At 38.9% G+C, this 25,079-nt stretch overlaps 1 protein-coding gene across 3 annotated transcripts; it reads left to right on the top strand.

The window, feature by feature from the left end:
- The first annotated feature begins 15,475 nt into the window (after positions 1-15,475).
- On the top strand, positions 15,476-23,883 carry pde12 (phosphodiesterase 12). Of its 3 annotated transcripts, XM_041815538.1 has the most exons (9): positions 15,476-15,722; positions 15,858-16,391; positions 17,157-17,584; positions 19,204-19,309; positions 20,157-20,301; positions 20,699-20,777; positions 22,758-22,880; positions 23,025-23,282; positions 23,414-23,883. In XM_041815538.1, exons 2-9 carry the CDS (start codon positions 15,922-15,924, stop codon positions 23,545-23,547), a joined length of 1,743 nt encoding a protein of 580 aa, XP_041671472.1. In that variant the 5' UTR covers positions 15,476-15,722; positions 15,858-15,921; the 3' UTR covers positions 23,548-23,883. The 3 variants fall into 3 exon arrangements, with proteins under 3 accessions (XP_041671472.1, XP_041671463.1, XP_041671454.1); XM_041815529.1 differs by having other exon boundaries at positions 15,476-16,391; positions 23,025-23,230; XM_041815520.1 differs by having other exon boundaries at positions 15,476-16,391.
- The last annotated feature ends 1,196 nt before the right edge of the window (positions 23,884-25,079 follow it).

The raw sequence follows: 25,079 nt of genomic DNA, 5'->3' as shown, positions 1-25,079 counted from the left end.
TCATTTAAGCTGATCTTGAATTAGAAAATAACAACAAACGTCTATGTGGAAAGGGGGCGGGTCCATTCCAGCCTGTTTGTCTCAGCTGCTTCCTGAATGGCTGATCCCTCTGTCAGTCCTGGGGGCTTAAAAGCAGTGGGCTGATTAAAGTAGATTACTAGGGGAGCCAGGGAGTCGGTGTGCTGGCATCTCACTCTGGTCACCACAGCGATGGCTTCACCATGGAAACAGCGCTGCATCCTCCTCCTTCTGTCCCTCCTTCTCCTCCAGCTGCAGTCCTCCAGCTGCGACAATCAACAGCCCGCTCTCAGGTGGGTGAAAAGACAGAGAAATAGAGGCAGTGATGGTGTTTTTCTATCTTGATTGGTTGTTGTTGTTCCCTTTGACCTGTCGTGACTCTCTAATCTTTGACTCTTGACACGTTCAGCTTTAAGATTAGTGATGTGTTTCTGCTGTGCTGACCACTCAGACCTGTGGGAACATCCCATGATTATGTTTGATTCTTTTAAGCTGCCTTAATTGATTCTTCCTTACTTAATTCAGGGCAAAAGAACAAGCTGCAAACCACAAACAGAGACATACTGTTCATAACCTTGATAAGAAGTTAGAACAAACGTGTCAACAGTCAGAGCAGCATTGTCAGTGTGCTGTTTTAAAGCACTGCTTTAGTCTCCACCAAATCCTCTGAAAAATACGGCATTTTATTTTAGATGCTTCAGTTTACACAGAAATTTTTCCATCTACATTTCTGCATTTGGCTTTGAGCTGAATAGGTTTGCAGGTGGATTTACCAGAGCCTGTTTGAAGCTGGAAACACAGAGAGTAAGAGCACAAAGACATTACAGCTGAGAGAGGCTGAAGTTTTCCATTAATCTGAAAATTTTAAAGACTACAGTAGCATACTCAGAAAGGGAAATGCATCATTGCTTACTTAATCTACATGCAATGGCAGAAATTTGTCTTTGACTTGCATGTGCAAATATATATAAAATAAAACATTTGAAAACATTCTAACAAGGTGGCACATGTAAACCATTAAACACATTTAAAACCAGAACAAAACTAGATTAGAATATGCCCATCAGAGCAACAATAAAAATAAGAGATGATATTCTTAAAGTAATTGACTTAAGGAAAGCTGTTTGATAATTAGTGTGCTATGTGCATTCTGCAGTAATATGTGGTTTCTACACCCTAAAATAGTAGTTCCAAACACGATCTATCTGTAAAATCACTTCCAGCTGGAAGACTGCCACCTACCCCATATCCACAGAGTGCCCCAGTCACCTGCTTTCAGCACTAAGTAACTCTGGCAGCGGGCCAAAGTTCACTCACACCTGTGCTGCATCTCCCTGCTGCCACAGCATTGCCTTTCTTCATAAGTCTAACCTCAACTAATATGAAAAATGACTAATCATTGTTTAACTGAGCCAGGAACATTTAGAATGCAAGCATCCTGTTCAAACAAGGTTTGAGTTTCTCCACAGAAATGTTAAAATGGACTTTTACTTTGGAAAGCACAAACCAGAGGAGTAAACATTGCAAGGTTCATGGCCGTAATACAAGGGGGAAAAAGGGGACTGGTTACCTGGGCCCACAGTAGGGAAGGGCCCTTGGGGAGCCTGCAATGTAATGTTAATTCTGGCAGCTATTTATAATTTTACTCTTAGTTTTAGTCTTTAAATAAAATGCATTTTAGTTTTAGTCACATTTTAGTCATTTCTACCATTTTTTGTTTCAGTCTAGTTTTAGTCGACGAAAACTCAAAAACATTTTAGTCTAGTTTTAGTCCATAAAAAGTCTTCACATTTTAGCCTTTACTTTCAGTCCAAACATTTATTTTCTTGCCTAAATCTGGTACCAAATCATGTTAGTGTGTTCTATGCATGTTGCTAAACCTGGGGTCCCTGCTTTCTACAGCTGAGAGACAGAATAGCTGCAGCCGCATTGTTTTTTGGCGGATTTACCAACAGTGGAGAAATATCACAGATTTTGAATGTCTGGCAAAAACTACATACCATTTTAGTCTAGTTTTCGTCATCTTGACAAGAATAAAGCAGAAATTCAACCTCAAAGTAAGGCAATGCAAGCTGATGAAAAATATGCACTATGCAACCTTTAGGCGCACCTAAAGTCACAGGCATGATCTCTAACCAGGACCATGTAGGAAAGAACCCCACTAAGGATCATTTTGCAGCAGACAACACCCAAAAACAACTAAATAAATCCAAAACACATAAACAAAAATCTGCCTGAGGGCATGATCGAAACTCAACTCACACATTCCCCCAGATTTGAAATGGCAGTAATAAAAATGGTAGTGTAGATCAGCTGAGTCTTAGTTGAACTAACACTGGTGGATCAACACTCACATGACTCCAAACCTGAAGACCATTCAGGGGCGGACTGGTACTTAAGTGTCTGGAGAATCTGAGGCATCAAAATGATTGATTGGATACATAAATAAATGTAAAATCATAAATAAAACCGTTAATCATGGTGCAAAAGTTGAAAAGACTGCAGTCCATGCAGTAGACAGTCTGATGCTGCATGGAGCTACATGTGGAGGAGGAGGAGGGGCAGGTGTGTGACAGGTACATCAGGAGCATAAGGAGAGCGAAGCAGAGTGTTGCTGAGCCCTGTTTATTTGCCAATCAAAATATAGGCTAATAAACATAATCAGACCGTCAATCGAAAGATAAATACAACAGAGATGGTTAAATCCCTTCACCGTAACATGAAACTACTCCAATATACAGTAAGTAAAAGTCCTGAATTCAGACTTTATCCTAGTTACATACCTATGCCTGTGCCAGCATCTCATTAATATCCAGTTCTCTTTTATAAATAGAAGAATATATATATATACCAATTATACAATAATCCCATTTATGCAATGCACTAACTGGGATTTAAATCTACTTTGGGTATCAGATACCAAGAGATAATCCTTAATGCATTGTGTGGACACACCTCTAGGCGTACTGATAACTGTCTGATATCTGATAGTTCGGTATGCACACTGAGGCCGTCCTAGATGCCTCCTCGTCTAGGTTTGATTAGTAACAAATGCAAACTGATGCATAAGACCCCTCTTTCTACTGACATGACCTACCCACAACTAAACAAAAGTGTGCCTTTATTTATGTCCTTCCAGCCTCGCTCAGAGTGATGGGAGTTGTGGCTCCTTGAAGAACTGGATGTTGGGCTCACTTCAGTCATAACAGCTGATCTTGCTCTTATTTATCCATCCTTCTATCCATTTTCTATACCGCCTATGCTGCTGGGGGTTGCAGGGGCGGGCTGGAGCCTATCTCAGCAGGCATTGGGCGAGAGGCGGGGTACACCCTGGACTGGACTGGACTGGTCGCCAGTCAATCACAGCGCTGACATATGGAGACAAACAACCAGGCATGCTCACGGACAATTTAGAGTCACCATTTAACCTGTCGAGCATGTTCTTAGTGGTGGGAGGAAGTAGAATACCTGGAGAGAACCCACACATGCATGCACGGGGAGAACATGCAAACTTTGCACAGAAAGGCCCTGACTGGGAAGCAAACCAGGGACCTTCTTGCTGTGAGGCAACAGCGCTAACCCTTGCGCCACCATGCAGCCCCCAAATCGATTGCATTGGACCAAAATTAAGAATATTTTACTGTTTAAAAGTGCCTTAAGAGAGTTTGTTTTAACCTGGGATTTAAAAGAGAAGGATGAAGTGATCTAATCTTTGACGTAAATAAAAGCATTAAGTAAATCCTTTAACATTATTAAGGTTCCTCTGCAGAATAATTTAATGCTGACTTTTCAGTTCAGGTCAAACAAACAAAACTCAAGAGATTATCTGGCATTTATTTTTCAGTTCTGGATCTAAAAAGGACAAGTGTTCTCTGCGGTGTGCCACTTTTTTGCAACGTTCAGCCGCTGATTGTTAAAGAGGGAGAAGCCACAAAATCTTCTTTTGGCTGGGAGCCGGCCCATCCTTCATGACCTAACTGTGTGTGCGTGTGATTGCACGATTATGTAATCAATGCAATCCCTCTGACCCAATACACAAGACGCTAAAGCTTTTTGGCTCCAGGGAGTCAGAGGGAGCCTAGGGATTTGACGGCTACACGCCTCTTGTTCTGAACAGAGTAGATTTAAAAACATTGTGTGCAGTGAAATATGCGCAACACATTTTAATCTACATCTACTGAGAGGATTTACACCCAGACAGACAGTATGTGAGGAGGGGCGGAGCAGCCCTGGGCTCACTTAGATTATATAGGCCTGCAGATTATTCTGTATCAGGCTGCATGCTCCTCTCTAACTGACCGTAGATGGCATGTTTATTGTTCTTATTTGGTCAGGGCGTCATAAAAACCTCACATCTCTCTCTATTTTAGATCACCCTATGTCTGCTATGGTCACGACAAGTCAAGTCAAACTATTTGCTCAGCACATTTTTTACACAGGGCAACACAACAACCCTCATTTAACAGTCTAATGTAGAAGCCTGTGCAAATTCAGGTGTAGATATCGACCGAGGTGCATGTGTGCAGCTACCGAGGGCCCTGTTAGAAAGTGACAGGACCATGAATAGGCCAGAGAAATTATGGAAGAAGACATTAGCATGGATGCTGCTAAAGTGCCAGTTTTATCAGAACTTGAGGACATTTCTTCGTTAAAAGAAGAACAATGAACAGCAGTGAGTTGTTTTCTTTTCAAAAATGACAAAAGTCATGTACTGACATGTCTACAGTTGCCATGGTTTGCGTTATGCAGTTCTCTATGGAGTTTTCACCTCGGTAGCGGCTACTTTACGTGTTGTGTTGCTGATTGGCCCTTAAAGATGTGACAGACAGAGTGTTCATCCAACCACTCTCAAAGTTCTTTTTCAAAGCCTCTGCCTGTTCCCAGACGCTGTCTATGGGAGGTTTACTGGCATGTCAGGTCAGGCATTTCTGTGGTCATGTGATTGTCAGAAATCTTATGATCAAGGGTAAACATGAGATCCAGTGACCTTGTCAGTGGACTTTTGACCTCCAAAATCTTATCAGTTCAAACAGAAGTCAGAGTGCACATTTGTTCAAAGTCTGAAGAAATTCCATCAGTGTTTTCGAGGACACATTCAGAAGCAGTATATGACAACGTAACTCAATGACCTTGACCTTTGACCTCCAAAATTTATACAGATCTTCCTTGATTTAGAGCAAACATTTTTGCAAAGTTTGAAGAAAATCCTTCAAAATTTTCTTAAGATAACACGTTCATTAGTAGAATAGATCCCATGAATGGATGGACAACCTGAAAACATGCTGCCTCTGGCCTCAGCTATCAGCAGCGTGGAGGCACAAGGATTGCTCTCGCACTTTACACTTAAGCATTTGAGTTGTAAATATTTCTCACCTATACATGAAGTTGGTTATTGGAGGAAACTACCTGATGTGTGGGATGTAAACTACAATCATGTACACATGTGGAGGTTACTATAATGTTAATTCTGAGATCAGAACTGAATTTATATCAACCATAGTAATGGTCTGATTTGTGACCGTGGTGACTTTGGGCCAACTGTGTTTGAACATGTGGACGGTACAGCGGCTACTGAACACAGAATGAACCCTCACCGGCGACCCTTTGATTATAGAAGGGCTGTCAAATTGACTTCCTTTTTAGACATAGACCTACTTTTATTGTTAGATGAACGATTTTAACACGAACTTAACCATGGAAAAAGGAATTTTTTAAAGACTGAAAATAAAATAAGAGAACATGAAAAGGGTTTAGATGACCCTGACTGGTCCACTGAGCTGTCTGTCAATTTTTAAATGAGATATTAAGAAGCAGTGGAGGACTTATTTTACATCACTGTGGCTGCAGGGAGACGCTAACATGCCTTAACCAAAGTGTACTGAAAGGGACATTAAAGCATGTGTTTAATCACAATTAAAAGAATTAGTGAGCCTTGATTAATCATGATTAACTTGATTAATCTTGACAGCCCTGGTATCGAGTTTTTGTTATGTTTGTTTAAAACAGCAGAGATCTTGGGCAATCATGGTTAGGTTATATCAGGGGTGTCAAACTCAAGGTCCGGGGGCCAAATCCAGCCCGTGGTGCAGTTTTACCCGGCCCATCAAATCATGTGATATTTTTATTAGAACTGGCCTGCCAGTATGAGGTCTGCAGATTTCCTCCAATATAAAAATGTAAACTTAACCTTGATGATTTATAACATCCTTGCTGAGTCATAAAAATTAGAAAAAGTAAACAGTAAAAATGGTCAGATAAAAAGTCAGAAATGCAGGAGAAATTTGTGTTTTCTCTATATTTTCAATTTTGCATCTCACAGTTGTGACTAAAAGTTATGTTTCTGACTTTTTATTTCATATTTTAACCCTTACATCTCATAACTATTACTTTTAATCTCAGATTTTTGCCTTTTATATTCATAATTTTACATTAAATCCTAGTTTGACCTTTTAAAATCATGATTTTGACTTTTATATCATGTTTTGACCATTTTCAACTCCCAATTTTGACTTTTATCTTATTTTTTACCTTTGAAACTCATGACCTTTAATTTTATTTCATATTTTGACTTTTAAAACTCATGAATTTGAAATCTAATCTCATATTTTTGACATTTTAAACTCAAGATTTTGATATTAATCTCACATTTTTATTGATAAATATGATTTTCGAATTTTATTTCAGTTTTGCTGACCATTTCAACTCCTAACTTTGACTTTTAGTTTATTTTCTTACCTTTAAAACTCACGATTTTTGACTTATATCTCATATTTTGACTTTAAAATCGTGGTTTCAGAATTCTGTCTCATGCTTTGCCTTTTAAAAACATTATTTCAATGTCATGGTTTTACCTTTAAAACCTGTAACTTTGACTTTTTATCTCAGATTTTGAGTTTTCAACTTATCATGTTTACCTTTTTATCTCAAAATCATTTTGGTTGACAGTCAATGGTTAATTATTGATCCTGTTAGGCCCTCAGGTTAGACCCAAATTCAGAATCTGGCCCCAGCTGTGATTGAGGTTTTACACCCCTGGGTTATACTTACTGTACATGGCAGCCTTGGGTTGAAGTCCAGCCTGTTTCTTGGACGTCCTTCCCCAGTTTCTCTCTCCTGTTCCTGCTCCTATCCACTGTCCCGCTCTAGAAACACAGGCATAATAAGCCCCAAAGATAAATATTTTTTTTACGAGAGAGCAGAGAGCTTCAGTGGACCTCAGAGTGACTGTAAATCTGTATTAAATGTGATCACCTTTATCCTGTGATGTAATATTTCCATCCTGATGGGAGCCATCTCCTCAGGATGATAACGCTCTCGCCCAGAGAGCACCAGAGGTCACTGAACAGTTTGGTGAGACTGAACATGACGGGAATCAGACAATACAGCCTCGACACTCACTATTTATGGGACATTTTGAGTCGACACGATACTGCTCTACATGATTTAATAAAATCCAATAATGTATGATCAGTAATCAAAGATTAGAGGAGAAAATGTTCTGCTGTTCATGTGTTTTATGTTTTAGTGTAGACAACACAAGTTCAAATCTCAGGAGGAATTTTGTGTCTGTTTGTAATCTTCATATTTATAATTTGAAACTCATGGGCGATACTGAGTGACCAAGGGGGCCGCTTGTGGCCCCTAGACCCCCAGTTGGCCACCTCCAAATACTTAAAATGAGTTTTTGACCTACACAGACCCAGAACTTTTAAATAAAACCCTCCATGTCCAGTATGAGGCTTTTTCAATGGAGGCATAAAAGAGCAAAACACTTGTGAAATTGTGTAACAGCCTGATGACTCGATGATCCTTAAACCCTCTGTATGTTTCATAAAAACAATCAAATCCGCTGTATTGTGTTAAGCTGATCCTCCTGAATCTTGGCCTTTCTTTCTGTAATCTGGGTCGGAGTGGGTCATCACATCAGCAGAATATCTCTGCTCCAGATTGATCACTCTGTTACCTTAAACTCTAATCCATGGGGTCGGCCTGGTCACTGGACTACACAAATGCATTGTGTGTAGTAGGAACATCACTGGTCTGTCATCTGGTCATCTTTGCTCTCTTTAGTTTTTTCTAACTTACATAATGTTGATTTTAGGCCAAACAAACAGGCTGTCAGTCTGGTCATTATCCTCTATTTCTCACCATCACTGCTGTTAGGAGTCGTGTGGCATGCTGTTGCTTTCCTTCTAGTTTACAACAGTTAGAGAAGACACCATATTTTGGTGGGCCAAAGACACGTGGCCCTCAGAGGCCTTCAAAATGTCAGCACACCCAGGCTTTGTACATAAGAGCCCTTTTACCGGTGATTTGTCAAGTCAGCACCTCAGGAGGGTTCAGTTAGCTCTGGTGTTTTCAGTTCTTTCCATGCTAGCTCTCCACCCTCCCAGACACCAACATCTTTGCATTCTTATAAACAATGCAAAACAAACACAGAGAAGAGTCAGTCTAAGATGTGAGAGAAAGGAGAGAGAGGCAAAGACACAATGAGATCAGGTTAGAGCTCACCACCTGCCTGGCTGGACCTTTGAACTGTTCACAAATTTCATTTGCAAAATCAATAAAAATGCAAATAAAATAAGTTATGATTATCCATAAGATTGTTGTTTGTGAAATGGGACTCCTGTGGATATTCTAGCTAGAGGCCTAGACATTAATGTACAATTTACACACAGCCTACCAATAAACATGAACAGTGTAACAGAAAATGTTTTAAGTCATTGAAATAATTTTAAAAAATTAAATATTTGGATTAAAAGAGTTCAGTCATCTAAATGATTTAAACAGTCTGTTCTAAATTTGAAATAATAACTAATAATTGGCTTTTATCTGATTAAATAATAATCTGTCATTTCTCTTCACAGCGCTGCTGTAGCTTCTTTTAATGGTAAGTAACATCCATCTGTCTGTCTGCAGTAACAGAGTCATTCTTTATTTTCTTTATTTTTATTGTTATGTTGACTTTGTTAAAGCTAACAGCACAAATTTGAGAGGGTATGTTGTTTTCAATAGAACTGAGAAATTTTAATATTAGAACCCGTACCAGGTCAATCATGAGAACCTCACACTTTTGGCTGTTGGTGACCAAAAATGTCGCTCTGAAACTCAATAAAAAGATGATTTTTATCCTCCAGCCATCACAGTAAAAACACACATTTAATAATAATAGGCTTTTAATCTGTAGTCAGTGCTTCACATTTGCCATTTTTCCTGTTCATCAGAAGATGTCAGCCGTTTTCCAATATTTGGCATGAGGGGAATATCGTGTTTTTTCCTGTTTCCCCATACAGTATTACTATTACAACAATTTATTAAAAAGTTGAAATAAAAAAAACATGTAATGCATTACATCAAAGTTGTTTCCTTTTTTCTATTTTTTTATTTTGCATCACAAATTTTTTTTTTTTACATTTAAACTTGCAATGAAAGGATTTAATTCCCACAAATAAATCAATACTTGATGATCAGGTCTGATCTTGAATCTAAAATTTATACCAAAAAAAGTACATAAAAACATGAATACATTATATTTTTATTTCCATTTATGTATGGTGTCCATTTGTGGCCATGAACGCCCTGAGTCTAACTATTTATTCTATTCTTAAATAAATAAATCAAATCATATTCAAGGAAATTAAATTTGCATGATAGTATATGAGAAAATATTTATTTTTCTTCTATTACACATCAAGGTTTTGCACTTAAACTGGCGTTATAAGGTTTTATTTCCGGCCAAAAAATATTCCTATTTGGTAGTTATCAAATCATCTAATCATGATTTTTAGGAATAATGCAAAAGTAGTTTGAAAAAAAATATTAATGTAATTTATATTGTTGTAATTCTCATTATTCTTGTTTAATTTTTTTTCTTTTGTATTTATTGATTTATTTTGATCGCACACCTCACATCAAATGTTTTGTACTGTCTTGTATCACTAAATAAAAATCTAAAAAAAAAAAGAAAAAATATGAATGTATATTTTTCTACTGTTATTTCTGTATACTGCCCTTTTTGGACATGAACAGCGAGTGTAGCACTTTCTTTAACACCATCTGAGGGTTCAGTGCTGTGGTCAATCACAGAATTATTACACACACACACACACACACACACACAAACACTAGTGTTTACTTTTGTGAGATCAGGCAGCTAGTGGCTGACCAGGTTTAGTGTATGAACGAGCTGCTGAAGGAGAAATGTATTAAATACTAATAGTTTATGCTTCCCTTTTCCTTAAAATAATGTTGCATACTTTAAGAAATCGGAAAACATTATTAAACACCTTTAGGGACTTTGGAGTAGAATTTAAAATCTGTATATGTCTAACTTATATATTTTCTTTCTCCTTTCTCTGTAGATGACGTGGCTGCAGAGAGTGAAGGCAGGATGTGGACAGAGGAGGATGTTTTATCTGAAGATGAACCGCTCAGAAGTCTGCAGGTAAATTTGTTAATGTTTAGCTGAGACAAGGACAGCAGGGATAAAATACAGCAAGCTCTCAATTCATAGTTTTACATCAGTGATAGTGTTGGCTCAGGGAAAGAGTCTGTTTTTTGCTTTTTTAATCAGTTAAAATCAGAAAACATTTACAGATTTCAAAGTTTAGAATGCAGGTATAGGTGCGGGTACACAGTAGATAGTTTTCTATTAGTAAGCCATGGCGTTTCCCACTATTCTTGTATAATATAAAAGCTGATTAAACTGGAATGAGACAAATGCACAAAAATATAGTGGAATGATTTTTCTGTCATCTCTGTGTCTGTGGTCTTCTCCAGATACAGGACGCTTCAAGAAGGAAGTTACTTCAAGCACCAGGAGCTGCTCTTCCCTTCCCTCCCCTCAAGGTAACTGTCAACTTTAACAACAAAGACGCTGCATGGTGGTGCAGTGGTTAGTGCTGTCCACCACCTGTGTGGAGTTTGCATGTTCTCTCTGTGCATGTGTGAGTTCTGTCTTGGTACTAAAAACATCATTGTTAAGTTACCTGCTGACTCTAAATTGCCCGTAGGTGTATGCCTTGCTTGTCTCTATACTTCAGCTCTGTAACTGACTTGCAGCCAGTCCAGGGTGTGCCCTTCTCTCACCCAATGGCAGCTGGGGTTGGATGAAAATGCGTTGGAGAGATGCAGTATCTTTTTGTCCCCCAATACTGTGATTTCTGCCCACAGGTGTTGTCCAACGGGGAACCGTGTCTCCTCTTCCAGGCGAGGAAACTTTCCCTGCGCTTTGAGAAGCAGAAGCAGCTGGACCTGACAGAGAGGACCTTTTCTCCCATGAAACCGGTCGACACCAGCAAATCTTTCTGCAGCCAGGATAAAGCCACGTATGTGCACCTGTCTGCCTAAATGACCCACCTGCTCACCTGTCAGACTGACGCATAAATGTTTAAAAATCCCTGTTTTATTTTTTCTTCTGCCATCTTTTATGTTAATGTTAGAAAAATGTTGATGGTGCAGTAAGGTTGTTACAGAATTTTAAATAAGATAAAATTCCACTTTCTGAAAGGAAGAGTCCAACAGCAGAGTTTTTGATTCATTCAGTTTTATATAATGATTTTAAGAAGGTAAGACCAGTGAATTTTATATTGAAGTGGAATGATTTTGCCTCCTTATAGCATTTTAAATGCAAAAGTTATTATTGACAAGTAACCTGAGCATGTAAACAACTGTCTCTCTTCTCTCAGGCTGTTCATGTGGTTTGGAGATGTGGAGGATTTGAGAGATTTGTCCATCAGGTTAGTGATGAAATCTTTCTTCCACTTATGTGCTCAATTCATGGGAATTTCATGACCAAATGTTCTGTAAAAGTGCTGCTGAGCTAGGTTGAGCCATGAACTCAAACTCCTGAATTTTTAACAAAAATCTCAACAAGATCAACCAGACTCCTGAATCCAGAGTTTGGGTTTTTATGTTTTTGTTCTCCAAACTGGGAGGAAATATTCGCCTCAGGTTAAACCATTTTTAATGACTAGATACTTGATTGAACATCAATTATACAACAAAATAATCTAAAAAAGAGCAATGTTTCCTTCTCTTGGCTGACTCAGATTTAAGATGTCTGATCTAACAGGTTTCCTTGGTAGAAATCTGCCAATAAATCATTTTGAACTTGAACTGAAACTAAAACACAGAATTCAAATGAGAGAAAATGTAAAATAAAACTTTCTGGAAGCTTAAAGGAAGCCTTGGAGAAGTGGTTCTCCAGTGGTGTGGTAAGGCACACTGGTGTATCTTGGGAGTTTATACAACTAAACATGACTGCTATAAATGTACAGCAAGCAAAGATACTCTTACATGTGTTTTATGATAACCACTGAGAAGATATTTTAAAACTCGCAATATCACTGGGTATCAAATTATCCAAACCCTGAATGTTTTCGTTGGTATTTTGTGTATTTCTTCACTTTTATTTCACATGTATGTTTTTGGATAATTTGGCTTAAAAATGACTATTGACAGGCGCAGAAAGGTTTGGATTTGTTACAATAGATTTTGCATGCATATAAATATGGTGTGCCTGCTTAATCTTAGGTGTGCCTTGAGCAAAAAACATTTGAAAATCACTGCCTTAGAGGACATACATCCTAACATTTTATAGGCTACTTTTTATCCTATGATGAAGAGTTGTATTCTAAAATTCTTAACTTTTTTATCTGAGAATCCGTAGACTCTCCAAAGCACAAAACAAGCTTAAACATCTGAACTCACTTCAGCGGTCACTATAGCGGTCAATGGCTCCATAAGATGATGTAGTCTGGCCTGTCAGTGACTGGCTTGTTGTTTGGCTTTCTAGTCTGCCAGAAAATATCCTGTTATTGAGAGAAAACAAGCTTTAATATTTCAAAATAACAAGAAAACAAGTTGAAATCCCAATTTAAAACAAAGAAATTATTTTTTTGTCAAGGAAAATGGAGTGAAAACTGTATGGGTGTACGTTCATATTTGGCTTCTGTCAGAATTAAAGCAAAATGATGTATTGTTTTACTAAACAAAACTTATCTGTTTCTTTGCTGTCAGTCTTCTTATTCTGTTTTATTGGTGAACTGCTTTTTCACCATGCACCCATATAAATAAAAAGCTAACTTTTTCCTGACGATTTCTTCTTGTCCCTATCAGAGTGCAGCTCTCCAACACTTTCTACGAGTCGTCGGGTCAGTGGTGGTTCTCGGTGGAGAGTGTGACTTTACTCTACAATAAATCTGAAGAAGCTGTGTTCAACGCCACAGAGGTGTACGCTCCAGCCTCCTCCTCCTATCACTGCCTCCATGTGAGCAGCCTGCAGCGCCACAGCGCCCTCCTGCTGCCCGGCAACGACTATGCCCGCCGCTGGGCCATCACCTTCACCAACTTCCAGGTACTGGATTGTTGATCCATTTAATGTCTTGGCTGTAGAAGAATGCATATATGCAATTTTATTTTTAAAAAGTTTTCATTTAAGATGTTTTTGATAGAATGTGATTCTTAGGAGTTGGAGGAGACCAAAAACAGAGCTTAAAGATGAGCGAATGTTTGACGATATTCATCAGATGTCCTGGCAAAGTACTTAGTAAAATTAGAGGGTTGCTTGTAACATAACTCCTCGTCATTTTTTAAACACAATAAGGACATTTGTGACTATTACTATTCCTCTGGTACTCTCACAACGTCTCTCCTCAGATTCAGGCATTCAACGTCACCTCTGGTAAATTTTCTCCTGCGAGTGACTGCGCCACCTTCCTCACCCCAGCCATCCTGATGGGTCTCATCACCTCCCTCATCCTGCTGCTGGTCCTCGCCTACGCCCTGCACATGGTCATCCACCTGAAACACATCGAGAATGAAGATGAGCATAAAGCACACGTCTACTTCCCCCCAAACTGTGAACAGTCCGAACACTGCTGTGTGGAAAACATCCCAGAGAAAAATATTCTGTAACAGAGCCGAGAAGAGAAAGAAAGAGGCAGGACTATTGTGACGATGACACTCTGGTGTGATAGTAAACACTCAGCTCAGGAGTAGACTTAATATCATAAATACTGTATATATGCATATGTTTTTTATTTTCCTATGGTGAGTTTCTGTATTTATCTTTACAGAAAATTTAATAAAATATCAATAAATAAAGTATTTTCTTTTTTGTTTTAATTTGTATCTCAATTTATACTTCCCTTTTTTTTGTTTCTGATTAACCACATGTTTGGAAAGCTAAGTTTGATTTAACTACCCACACCCAGACCTGTTGAATCCAGAAATCCCTTAAATAGAAGCTGTCTGACAAAGTGAAGTAGGCTAAAAGATCTCTGACATATCATCACATCTAAAGAAATTCAAAAACAGATGAGAAACAAAGTATTGGCATCTAAAAGTATGGAAAGAGTTACAAAGCCATTTTCAAGGCTTTACGACTCCAGCCAACCACAATTTACCCCTTTTGAGAGCCATTATCCACAAAGGAGAAAATTTGGAACTTCCCAGGAGTGGTTGGCCTACCAAAATGACTTCAAGAGTGCATGGATGACTCATCCAGGAGGTAAAAAAAAAACCCCAGAACAACATCTATAGGTTGCAGGCCTCACTGGCTTCAGTTAAAGTCAGAGTTCATGACTCAACCATAAGATAGACACTGGGCAAAAATGGCATCATGGGAGAGTTTCAAGGCCAAAACCACTGCTGACCAAAAAAGAAACAAAGGCTCGTCTCACATATGACTAACAACATCCTGATGATCCCCAAGACTTTGGGAAAATATTCTGTGGACTGACTAGACAAAGGTTTTAGAGGGTCAGCGTCCTGTTACATCTGGAGTAAAATAAACAGCGTTTCATCAAAGAACATCATACTTCATCATAACAGTCAAACATCACCAATGCTTGCAGTTGTTGCAATTAAGGTTGACATAAAAGTTATCAGGTTAATAGGGCAATTGTTTTTTTCACAAAGGCCAGGTAAGTTTGGATGGATTTTTTTCCTTTAAGACATGAAATGATCATTTAAAACTGAAATTTCATTAACTCGGGTTATCTTTGTCTAATATCAAAATTAGTTCGATGATCTCTGAAGCATTTAAGTGAGACAAATATGCAAAACAGTAAGAAATCAAGAAGGGGTGAATACTTTTCCACAGAACTGTATATATTCCCTCATAATAAATCCTGCAAATTTTACTCAGACATTTATGGCTAAGAAAAGAAAGAGAAGAAAGTAGTAGTAAAATATTTTCTAAAAGGACCTTTCCGTCATTGGGGCCCTAAAAACAATGCACCGGGTTAAAAATGTACACGACTTTCGTGTTATATTACACTGTGATATTATATAATAATAACAATAATAATAATAATAATAATAATAATAATAACATTTATAAATATAAATGATAGATAGTAATTTATCATTTCTATAATTGTGTCACCCGCTGGGTGGCAGTAGTGCAGATAGAAGCGCTGAATCACTGATTTTGTAGCCGAAGAAGAAATGACTCCTTCTCATGCTGACTGAAAGGAAAGTGCTAACAGCTATTGCATAGACTTTTATTTACCAAAAATACTAAATGATACGTTATTTAAACCACCCGTAGTGTTTTATTACACTTGTTTGTTGTCGCTTATTAAATTAGACAGCTAGAGTGTAAATTTAACTCTTCATTCTCCGGTGTTTTCCCAGGGTTAGCTTTGCCGGTTAGCATCCAGGCTAACCAGTGTAGCCGTTGACATTTCCGCAACAAGGTGACGTCATAGAGGAGAGCGCGTTACCTGCTGTTGACCACCTGTCTGTAGTTTCATAGTTTTGTCTTTTACCCAAGGGGGTAGGAGCTTTATGTTGAAACACGTCTCCGCTGCTCTCAAACTTTTCCCCCGCAGTCTTCTTTCCACCTCCCCGCGGACTTTAACCCGAGCCTCCAGCCTCCTCCTTCAGGTCAGGAGGATGGAGTCCGCCGTGGTGAGGTGTGTCCCCGGGGAGCCCAAACTCACCATCTCTTTCTGCCTGGACGGCAGCCACAAACACTTGCTGAGAGACCAGGATGAAGCCCTGGGTAAAGTCCTCTCCAGAATCTCTAACAACATCGCTAAGGGTCAGGGAAAGGCGAAGAAGTCGAAGAAGAAAAAGGACCAGCAGCCGTGTGAAGCCCCGGAGCCCGCTGTGGTGAAGCTGTTCTATGAAGGGGCAGAGGTGGCGGATACGGTGCTGAACTCGGAGGCGTGGCAGGATGGCGCCGTGCTGCAGGTGGGGGACTTGAGGTACTCGGTGCAGAGAAACGCCCCCACTTTCACCAACGCGGAGCTCCCGGTGTCTCTGCTGGCTGGTTTCCCTGTCTGTCCAAACCTGGAGGTGGAGTTTGGAAACCTGGGAGACTGCGAGTTCACCTGGTATAAAGAAAATACTCCAAACACAAGGTAATTACTACTTAAAGGAAGTTTTTTTTCTGTTTAGATATGCATTTAACTTTAATACTAGTGATTATCAAAAGATATCCATGCCAGTTCCAATACAGCACAGTACTAATACACGGCATATTTCTTGTTTTCAGTCAACAAAAATGTAAGCAAACTTTCTGGTGTTTTTCAATATAGCCCTTGCTTTACAACACTCCTGTCTTGTGAGTAGATATGCTTTCGTTATGGTGTTGCTATGTTTCAGTGCCAGTGATCATTGAAATAACAGAGACTACCAAGAACTTGTAATTATCTTAATGCACAATACTACATTTTTGCAGACATTCAATGTGCCAGTATTACCCAACTCATTTTACTGATGAACCGATATTTAAATACCTTTTTTTAAAATTATATAAATAAATAAACAAGTGTCTGCTGTGCAGAGAGTCCAGAGGAGCGAGGATGAAGGCCGCCTGGTGGTTGTTTTACATTTGGAACTTCATTCAAAAAATTTAGGGCTCACAGGGGGATGTGGTTTCCTATGCATCCACTTACACCTTATGGTACATTGTGCCAGGATTTAAGGTGGATGTATGATTTATACTCCCAATATGGATAGCTGATTTATCACCTTTAATGATCGGCCGAAATTTTCTTATCTGCCAGCAAAGCTGATGTAAATCAGACCAATAGATTAATTATGCAAAATGTAACAACCTCACTTATTTAGGTGCAGATTTAATGAGGCATCTCACATGTTCTAACTTATTTTTCTTATCCTAGCTCTGAAGCTGCTGCAGAAGCTCCATCTGACGACAGCAGTTGGACAAAGGTCGGATGTGGGAGGGTCCACGTCCCGTCCAATCAGGACATCGGCTACAGACTCAAACTGTGCTGCACGCCCAAAGATGGAGAACGTAGCGGCGTGGTGAAGGAGCTGATCTCAGTAGGAGCTGTAGAGGCTGGGCCAGGTGTCTGCACGTTTGACAACAGACATGCGTACACAGTCAGAGAGGCGGAATGGCCGTCTGTGAGAGTGATGACTTACAACATCCTCGCTGATGTCTACGCACAAACTGAGTTTTCCAAGACTGTGCTCTACCCGTACTGTGCTCCCTACGCCTTGCAGCTGGACTACAGGTTGAATCTGATCAAGAAGGAGCTGGCAGGGTACAACGCTGACATTATCTGTCTGCAGGAGGTTGACCAAGGTAATCTCTTATATATTTCTCCATAACCTATCTGGCCCTATGTGAAGAGTAATTGCCCAGTCTGTGACCTCAAGCTCAAGCGCTCTTGGGTTATGCAGCAAGAAAATGATCTTAAAACCCACCAGCAAGTCCACCTCTGAATGGCTAAAGAAAAACAAAATGAAGGTTTTGGAATGGCCAAATTGAGATGCTGTGGTGTGACCTTAAACGGGCAGCTCATGCTGGAAAACCCTCCAATATGGCTGAGTTAAAACAATTCTGTGAAGAAGAGTGGGACAAACTGTGAAAGACTCATCACCAGTTACCACAAACGCTTGAATTCAGTTATTGCTGCCAAGGGGGGCACAACCAGTTATTAGGTTCAGGGGGCAATTACTTTTTTACAGAGGGCCAGATCGGTTTGGATTATTTTCCCCTCTTAAAAAATTGAGTAATTATTCAAACACTGCATTTTCTATTTACTTGGGTTGTCTTTATGAAATATAAAAATTGGTTTGATGATCCGAAACATTTAAGTGTATTAAATATACAGAAAAGTCAGGAAGCAGAAATGGGGCGAATACTTTTTCACAGCACTCTAAGTAAGTACAGCAAGTCTAATCTCCCTAATAGTAGTACAGTTAAAAAAAAGTTTAAATTACATAGATTAGTTTAAACTTTATCTTTAAACAAAAATGGACAAGATAATTTCTCCACATATTCCTCTTCCATGCACTTAATAAATCTTCATGATAGGGACTAATGTCCTTTTTTCCTCAAGATCTTAACTTACATATGCCCTTATATTAAGAAATCAACACTGGTTTTCCCATGATAACAATTTCATTTCTGGAAATCTCTAGAAAACTGGTGAATTGGCTCATTTTTGTCGAAAAAAGAGGGTCGCTATCCTTAAATAGCAACATAGTAAGTCAAAATTCCACAAACAACCAAAATGTATATGTTATTATGGAAAAAAAAAACAGTAAAATAACATGTTTGGATGCATGTCCTCCTAGGGCTTCTGTATTTGGCGAAAGAGATTGTAGGAAATTGGCCGTTTTGTTTGCTGGTTTTTCTTTTTGATAATATCCAAGTTCCTAGTTTCTTTATATTTCATACCACGGCCTTTAATTAGGGATGTGCAGTATTATCAGCTTGGCAGATATAGAAAATAATGTTGATATATTTACAGCCAATATATTGATTCTATGTATAGGCAGTCATATATCTGCAAGTATCTGCAAAATGTTGACGACCGTTGGTTGTAGGTGATTGGCAAGGTGGCCCACAGTGAGCCTTTAACATTTTGATTGAAGCCCAAACATAAAACAACTACCAGACTCTCTACTTCCCCTCTCCTCTCTCAGCTACATTTGACTCAGTTCTATTTCACCCTAAAAAAGGGTATGCATATATCAGTGTCAGAATTGATATTGGCTAAAATGACTTTGGAAATACCAGCAGATCAGATATCAGCAAAAATCCAGCATCTTGCATCAATACCTTAAATTTCTTTTCATGCAAAAAATCATACCCTGATGAGAATCTCTGATGAAAGGGCACTTATGTTGAATATCTTAAATTGGTAGATATGCGAGCTGTTCTCTAACATTTCTTCTGTTCTCTGGATTCTTCAGGTGTGTTCACGGACAGTCTGACTCCGACTCTTGATGCCTTTGGCCTGGATGGCGTGTTCAAGGTTAAAGAGAAGCAGCATGAAGGACTGGCCACTTTCTATCGCAGGTCTGCCAGCAGCCACAATCTTTTTAGGCTTCATAACACCTCAGCAGTGCCATAGGCTGATCGCCTTCAGGTCAGGCTGCATTGATGCATTAAATCATGCAAAATGAACCCAGACTGAGAACTGAGTGCATAAATGATTAACCTGTGAGGAGGCTGGCATTACTGATTTAGAAATCCTCATTTTCATTGGCCTTATATAAAATTTGACATTTTGAGATACTGGATGTTTTATTTCATTGAGCTGAAAGCAGAAATCATCCAGATAAAACAAAAAGGGCTGGATATACATCACTGTATATGTAGTCAATCTAGAAATATGTTTTTTTAGTTAAACTACTCAAAAAATGAACTTTTGGGGGGGCTTGCAGATAGCCTAATGGTTTGGTTGCACCCTATGTATGTGGGCGGCCTAGGCACAGGTCTAGACTGTGGCTCCTTTCCTGCATGTCATTCCCCACTCTTATCCCAACTCTATACAGTCCTCTTCTACAAATAAAGGCATAAAAAAGCCCCAAAAGAAAATAAAGAAATGTCCAACCATGTTCTTTTTTTTGATGCACCAGTAAAGCCTCAGAGAGCCTCATCCCCCATACTCCTTCAGTCACTCACACGGCTTCCAAACTTAATATAGAGTGAGGCTGAGTGTTAGATTTTTGTTCTTTCCTAAGGTTACAGAAATGGTCAAACACAGCCCTCATGTGGTAAACTGTCACTCATAAACATCCTCCATTGCTTCTTTCAGATCCTCTCTTTTGTAACAGCAGCATTCACTTGATATGATTGTGAAGTTTGTAAAATCCAGGATTAAGTCTAGGACATTAAAGATTACATCACGTTGTCTTCTCAGGTCAAAATTTAAGCTGCTGAGCTGTCATGACATCGTACTGGGTGAAGCGTTGGCCTCTGACCCTGTCCACTATGAGCTGCTGGAGAGAGTTTCAGCCAACAGCGCTCTGAAGGAGAAGATACTGCAGAGATCCACAAGCCTGCAGGTACGAGTGTTCACCTGCTGTCAAAACTTAATCACTAGACAGAGTTTAAAGACTTAATGGATTTTTTTTGTGCTCTTGAGATCTGCGTCAAGGTTTTTAATTCTGTCTGATATACACATAGACTGTAAAGGAAGTAGCCACTATGATGTCACCCACTGGTTGTATGAATGAAAACTTGAGTTCAACATCTGGCTAATACCGTGTTGGTTTTCTAGAGCCAGAGGGCTATCATATAAAGACAGTCTTCTCTTCACTACTGCCATTGAAATATTGGCATTTAAAAAAACCTGCTTACACAATAATTATATGTAATAATTATTATTTTCAGCCTGTCTTTGTGAATAATCATTATTGATCTGTTTTGTTACTCTGAGTTTTGACCATTATTTTTCTGCAGGTCAGTTTCCTGGAGGATTTGAATAAACCAGGCAGGAGGGTTTGTGTGGCAAACACACACCTGTACTTCCACCCAAAAGGTCAGCTAACACTGGAATAAGTACAATCTTAGCAAGTGTATTTGTCTTATCCTATTCACAAATGTCTGATAGCACTATTTATACACCACAGTCACCTAAAGCAGTAGTTCCCAACCTGGGGGTCGGGACCCCCCTTTGGGGTTGCAAGACACCAAGAGGGGGTCCCCAGATTTCCTTAAAAAAAAAACTAAGAATGGGTGCGCAGATGGTCAGGTGGTTTAAGGCACCACCCATGTACGCGGGCAGCCCAGGTCCGAATCTGGCCTGTGGCCCTTTACCGCATGTCTCTCCCCACTCTCTTCCCTGTTTCTGAGTCTATCCACTGTCCTTCCTCTCTCTCATAAAGGCACGAAAAGGCCCAAAAATAAATCTTAAAAAAAAAAAAAAAAAAAACTAAGAATATTTTTTAAATTTCACTGTTGCCACTTTACAAATTTATCCAAATTTTAACCCATTTTCATTTTTTCCCACTAATTTTAACAAATTTTTGCCAGTTAAAAACCTATTTTTGCCCATTTTGTACTCTTTCCACCACTGTTTTCTTCCTACTAAACCAGTTCTTGCCACTTAAGCCTAATGTTGCCTCTGTTGACTCATTATTGCCACTTTTAACCCCATTTTACCACTTTTTACTCCCAATTTTTCCCATTTTAACCACATTTCATGATCTAATATGCCCATTTTTGCCAGTTAAACCAACATGCCAATATCTGCCTTTTTTCTTTCTCAGTTAAAACACTTTTTTGCCAGTTTATATCAATTTTTCAATTTCCAACCATTTTTGCCCATTTGAAGCCTTTTCAGCCACTTTTTAACTCCCTTTTACTGCTATTTATTCCCATTTTTGCCTTTTTTTAGTTTTTTGTTTTTGCAGTTGTAATCTCATTTTTGCCACTCCTAACCCATTTCTTCTACTTTTATTTCACCTCCTTTTCCACCATTTTTTTTGCCATTATTAACCTGTTTTTGCAATTTGTTACCCATCTTAATTCTTTTTTTTAACAAAAGGGATTTCCATTTTTAAGAAGGCTATTTACTACACAATGATTGAAAAAGATGTTTATTTCTTAGATAAAAGTGGTTATTTTTCAGGTTGAACAAAAAGTATAGTTATCACAGCTTAACACTACAGTGGGCCATGATTTTGCTGACCTCCATGAGCCCCCAGTTTGGCTGGGCCCCAGAAAGTTCGCCCATTTACCCCCCTTATGGGTGACCTTGTCTGCACATGACTGTTGTTGAATGTGCATGGCTGTATTGAAGCATCTTGAGGTACAGTAGGGGTCCCTGATCTCTGGCACCTTTATTTTGGGGCTGAAAAGGTTGAGAACCACTGACCTAAAGAGTCTGAAAAACATTTATTTCCAATATATTAAACTTAAAATATAAGACCTCATATAAGAGCTTGAAATGATGAAATTTGGATGCAGCAAGCATAGTTTTCATTAGTATCTTCATATGAAATATTCATATCAAATTAAGTCAGTAAATTGCATTTCAAGATGCTTATGCGTAAACTTTTCTTACTGCATTAGAAAATCCTTTGGAGCCATGCTTTCTTGATGCATTACTTAAGCATTTAGTTAAGCTTTAGTCCTCATCTACAAAGCTTTAGAAATTAGTTTCTATTGGATCTAATGTAGCTATGAATGCTTCATTGATAATTAATAAAGCATTAGTATCCTAACACTTAATAGCTGGCATGTTTAGTATTTACTAATGCTTGTAAGTGTGGTGTTATTATACAGTGTTTTACACATTTTTTACTTATTTCAAGCAGTTCAGACCTTATTTTTTGTGTTTAATATGTTGTCATACGATGCGTATGAAGACTTTTCTTGTGAATGGAGCTTAGAATTGGTATGATGTGATATTTTTGACCAGAAATTAAACAAATGGACTTGCTCAGATTTGTTCACACCCTTAATTTGCATACAAATATATTTTAAAACCGAAATCTGGTTTCTTTTCTTTTAATAGGAGGTAACGTCCGTTTAGTCCAGATGGGCGTGACTTTAAAACACCTTAGTCATGTGATCAATGAGGTCTCACCTGGAGCTGCTCTCATCTTTTGTGGTGACTTTAACTCTGTCCCTAACTCAGGTAACTTTATATCTTACCCTAGAGCAACAGAAGCATCAATCTTTTCCAGAAATTTACACAAATAAATGTCCTTTTTCATTTAAAAAAATCTCTTCTTGTGATTCTAGCCTTGTGTTGTCACTGTGTATCCCTACCTGTGTCCAGGTGTGTTCCAGCTGCTCACTGAGACTGTAGTTCCTCAGCAGCATGCAGACTGGAGCAGCTCAGGGCCAGAAGAGCTCTGCAGGATGGAGCTGCTGTCTGACTTCCCCTCGTTGCTGAGCGCCTGCGGTCAGCCCGCCTACACAAACTACGTCGGGGGATTTCACGGCTGCCTTGACTACATCTTCATCCAACCGGACAGCATGCAGGTGAAGACACCAACCCCAGAGTTATTACCAGTCTCATGGACATTTAACACCAGTTGAGTGTCCAGTCTTCTGACTTGAGTGCAGTAGCCACATATTGCACCCTGGAAATAACTCTGTCTTAAACTCTTTAACTGTCTGAGCAGAGTGAATATTTTCACAATGTATTTCTCGGTGTGTGTGCAGGTGGAGCAGGTGATTCCTCTGCCCACCCATCAGGAGGTCACCACCTACGAAGCTCTTCCCAGCGTAGCTCATCCCTCCGACCACATCGCCCTGATCTGCGACCTTCGCTGGAACCCCTGACCCCTGACCTCTGACCATCTGGACATTGACGCAGGAGGCATTGACGTTGAGTTGCTACTACAAACACAGCCTGCCTTTAGATTTCTTTCTGTTTGATCCAAGTCTGAGTGTGGAAACGTGTTTCTGCAGGTTTACTGGAGGAATGTAGTAGTGAGAATCGTCATATCACAAAACTGAACTGGCTTATGTTAAATTATGATTAAATGCTGTAAATATGTTCACACTACATTTTTACAGAATAACAGGTAATGAATTTCAGTCACTGATATTCAGTCAATGTCGCAAATATAATCAAATAAAACGTGTGGTTTTTAAATAAAAGGTACAAACTCAGACTTCTCGGTGGTTGGACTGAGCTTTTCTCATTTCTGTGATTCATGGGTTTAAAGTTATTTTCTTATCCTATTTTGCTACCGTTTTACCAGTATGATGTATTTCAGACTATAATGACAATAGTGATACTAAGGTGTGAGCTTACAGAATAAAATTAACAATGATAAAAATCGCTGAGTATAGCAGTTTAATAAACAAGGTTTCATGAAATAATTTAATCTCATCTATAAACCATGATGACGGGCTTGTTCCGAGGAAAAACGTAAAAATGACAGTGACACGTTCTTTCCATCCTCTTCAGGGGTCAGTGAATGAATTCAGCAGCATCCACCTTCCGTCGCCACGCTGTTTTTCTTTGATTGGTCAAAAGTGGTGAGGAGGAGGAACTATAGAGTTTGGGACAAACCACTGTGTGACAGGATAGGGGCGTCAAAAAACATTTTAAATAAATTTTAGGAGAAGCATCCCTCATCGTGAAGATTGGCCTTTCTAATCAATAAAAAATATAATAAATAGTAACTGAATATCTCGCTAGATTTTTTTTTAGATCGGTTTGTTTGTTCTGTGATATACCGTAAGGAATTTCACACCCCTGAGGCTTAAACAGCGTGAGGCGCATACCATTAAGCTCGTCAGTGTCAGCATGTTAGACCGGAAACTCGGCGTTTTGGCCTTCAAAGTAAAAGCGAAAACGCCACAGTTAAACAAGCTACTATGTAAGAACAGAAAATGAAAATATTGCAGATTATAACAGAGCAGAGAGAGAAAAAAAGCAACAATGACATAAAAATCTGCTTACGCTCACTGCTCACATTTATTTGAAAAAAGACCAAAAAAGAAAGAAAGAAAAACTGAGCCTCATCCAGACTGGACAAAACATTGTTGATTTTCATGAGACCTTAATTAGCCTGATTTTTTGAATCGGGAGACATGTACTTTTACACTTTTTCAAACCAAGTTTTGAATGACTTTCCTCTAAGCATGCTATCATGACTTTAATTTATATGCAATAATTTTATTTTCTCAATCCCAGAGCAGACAGCATGTTGTGCCCTGCTGAAATTTTTGGCATGAACCCTAACAGGGAACTAGAGCCTTATTTTAAATAATTTTGTGATGTGGTTGTGGCTGCCATCAAAGGTGCTATGAAAATTATCCAATCTTATAATATCTATACACAGAGGGGCGCAGATGGCATAAGGATTACGTTGTG

Source organism: Cheilinus undulatus, linkage group 3 (genome assembly GCF_018320785.1).
Source record: "Cheilinus undulatus linkage group 3, ASM1832078v1, whole genome shotgun sequence".
In the NCBI taxonomy this organism is placed as follows: domain Eukaryota; kingdom Metazoa; phylum Chordata; class Actinopteri; order Labriformes; family Labridae; genus Cheilinus; species Cheilinus undulatus.
Note: the sequence above shows the minus strand (reverse complement) of the source record. Positions and strands in the feature narration are given on the sequence as shown.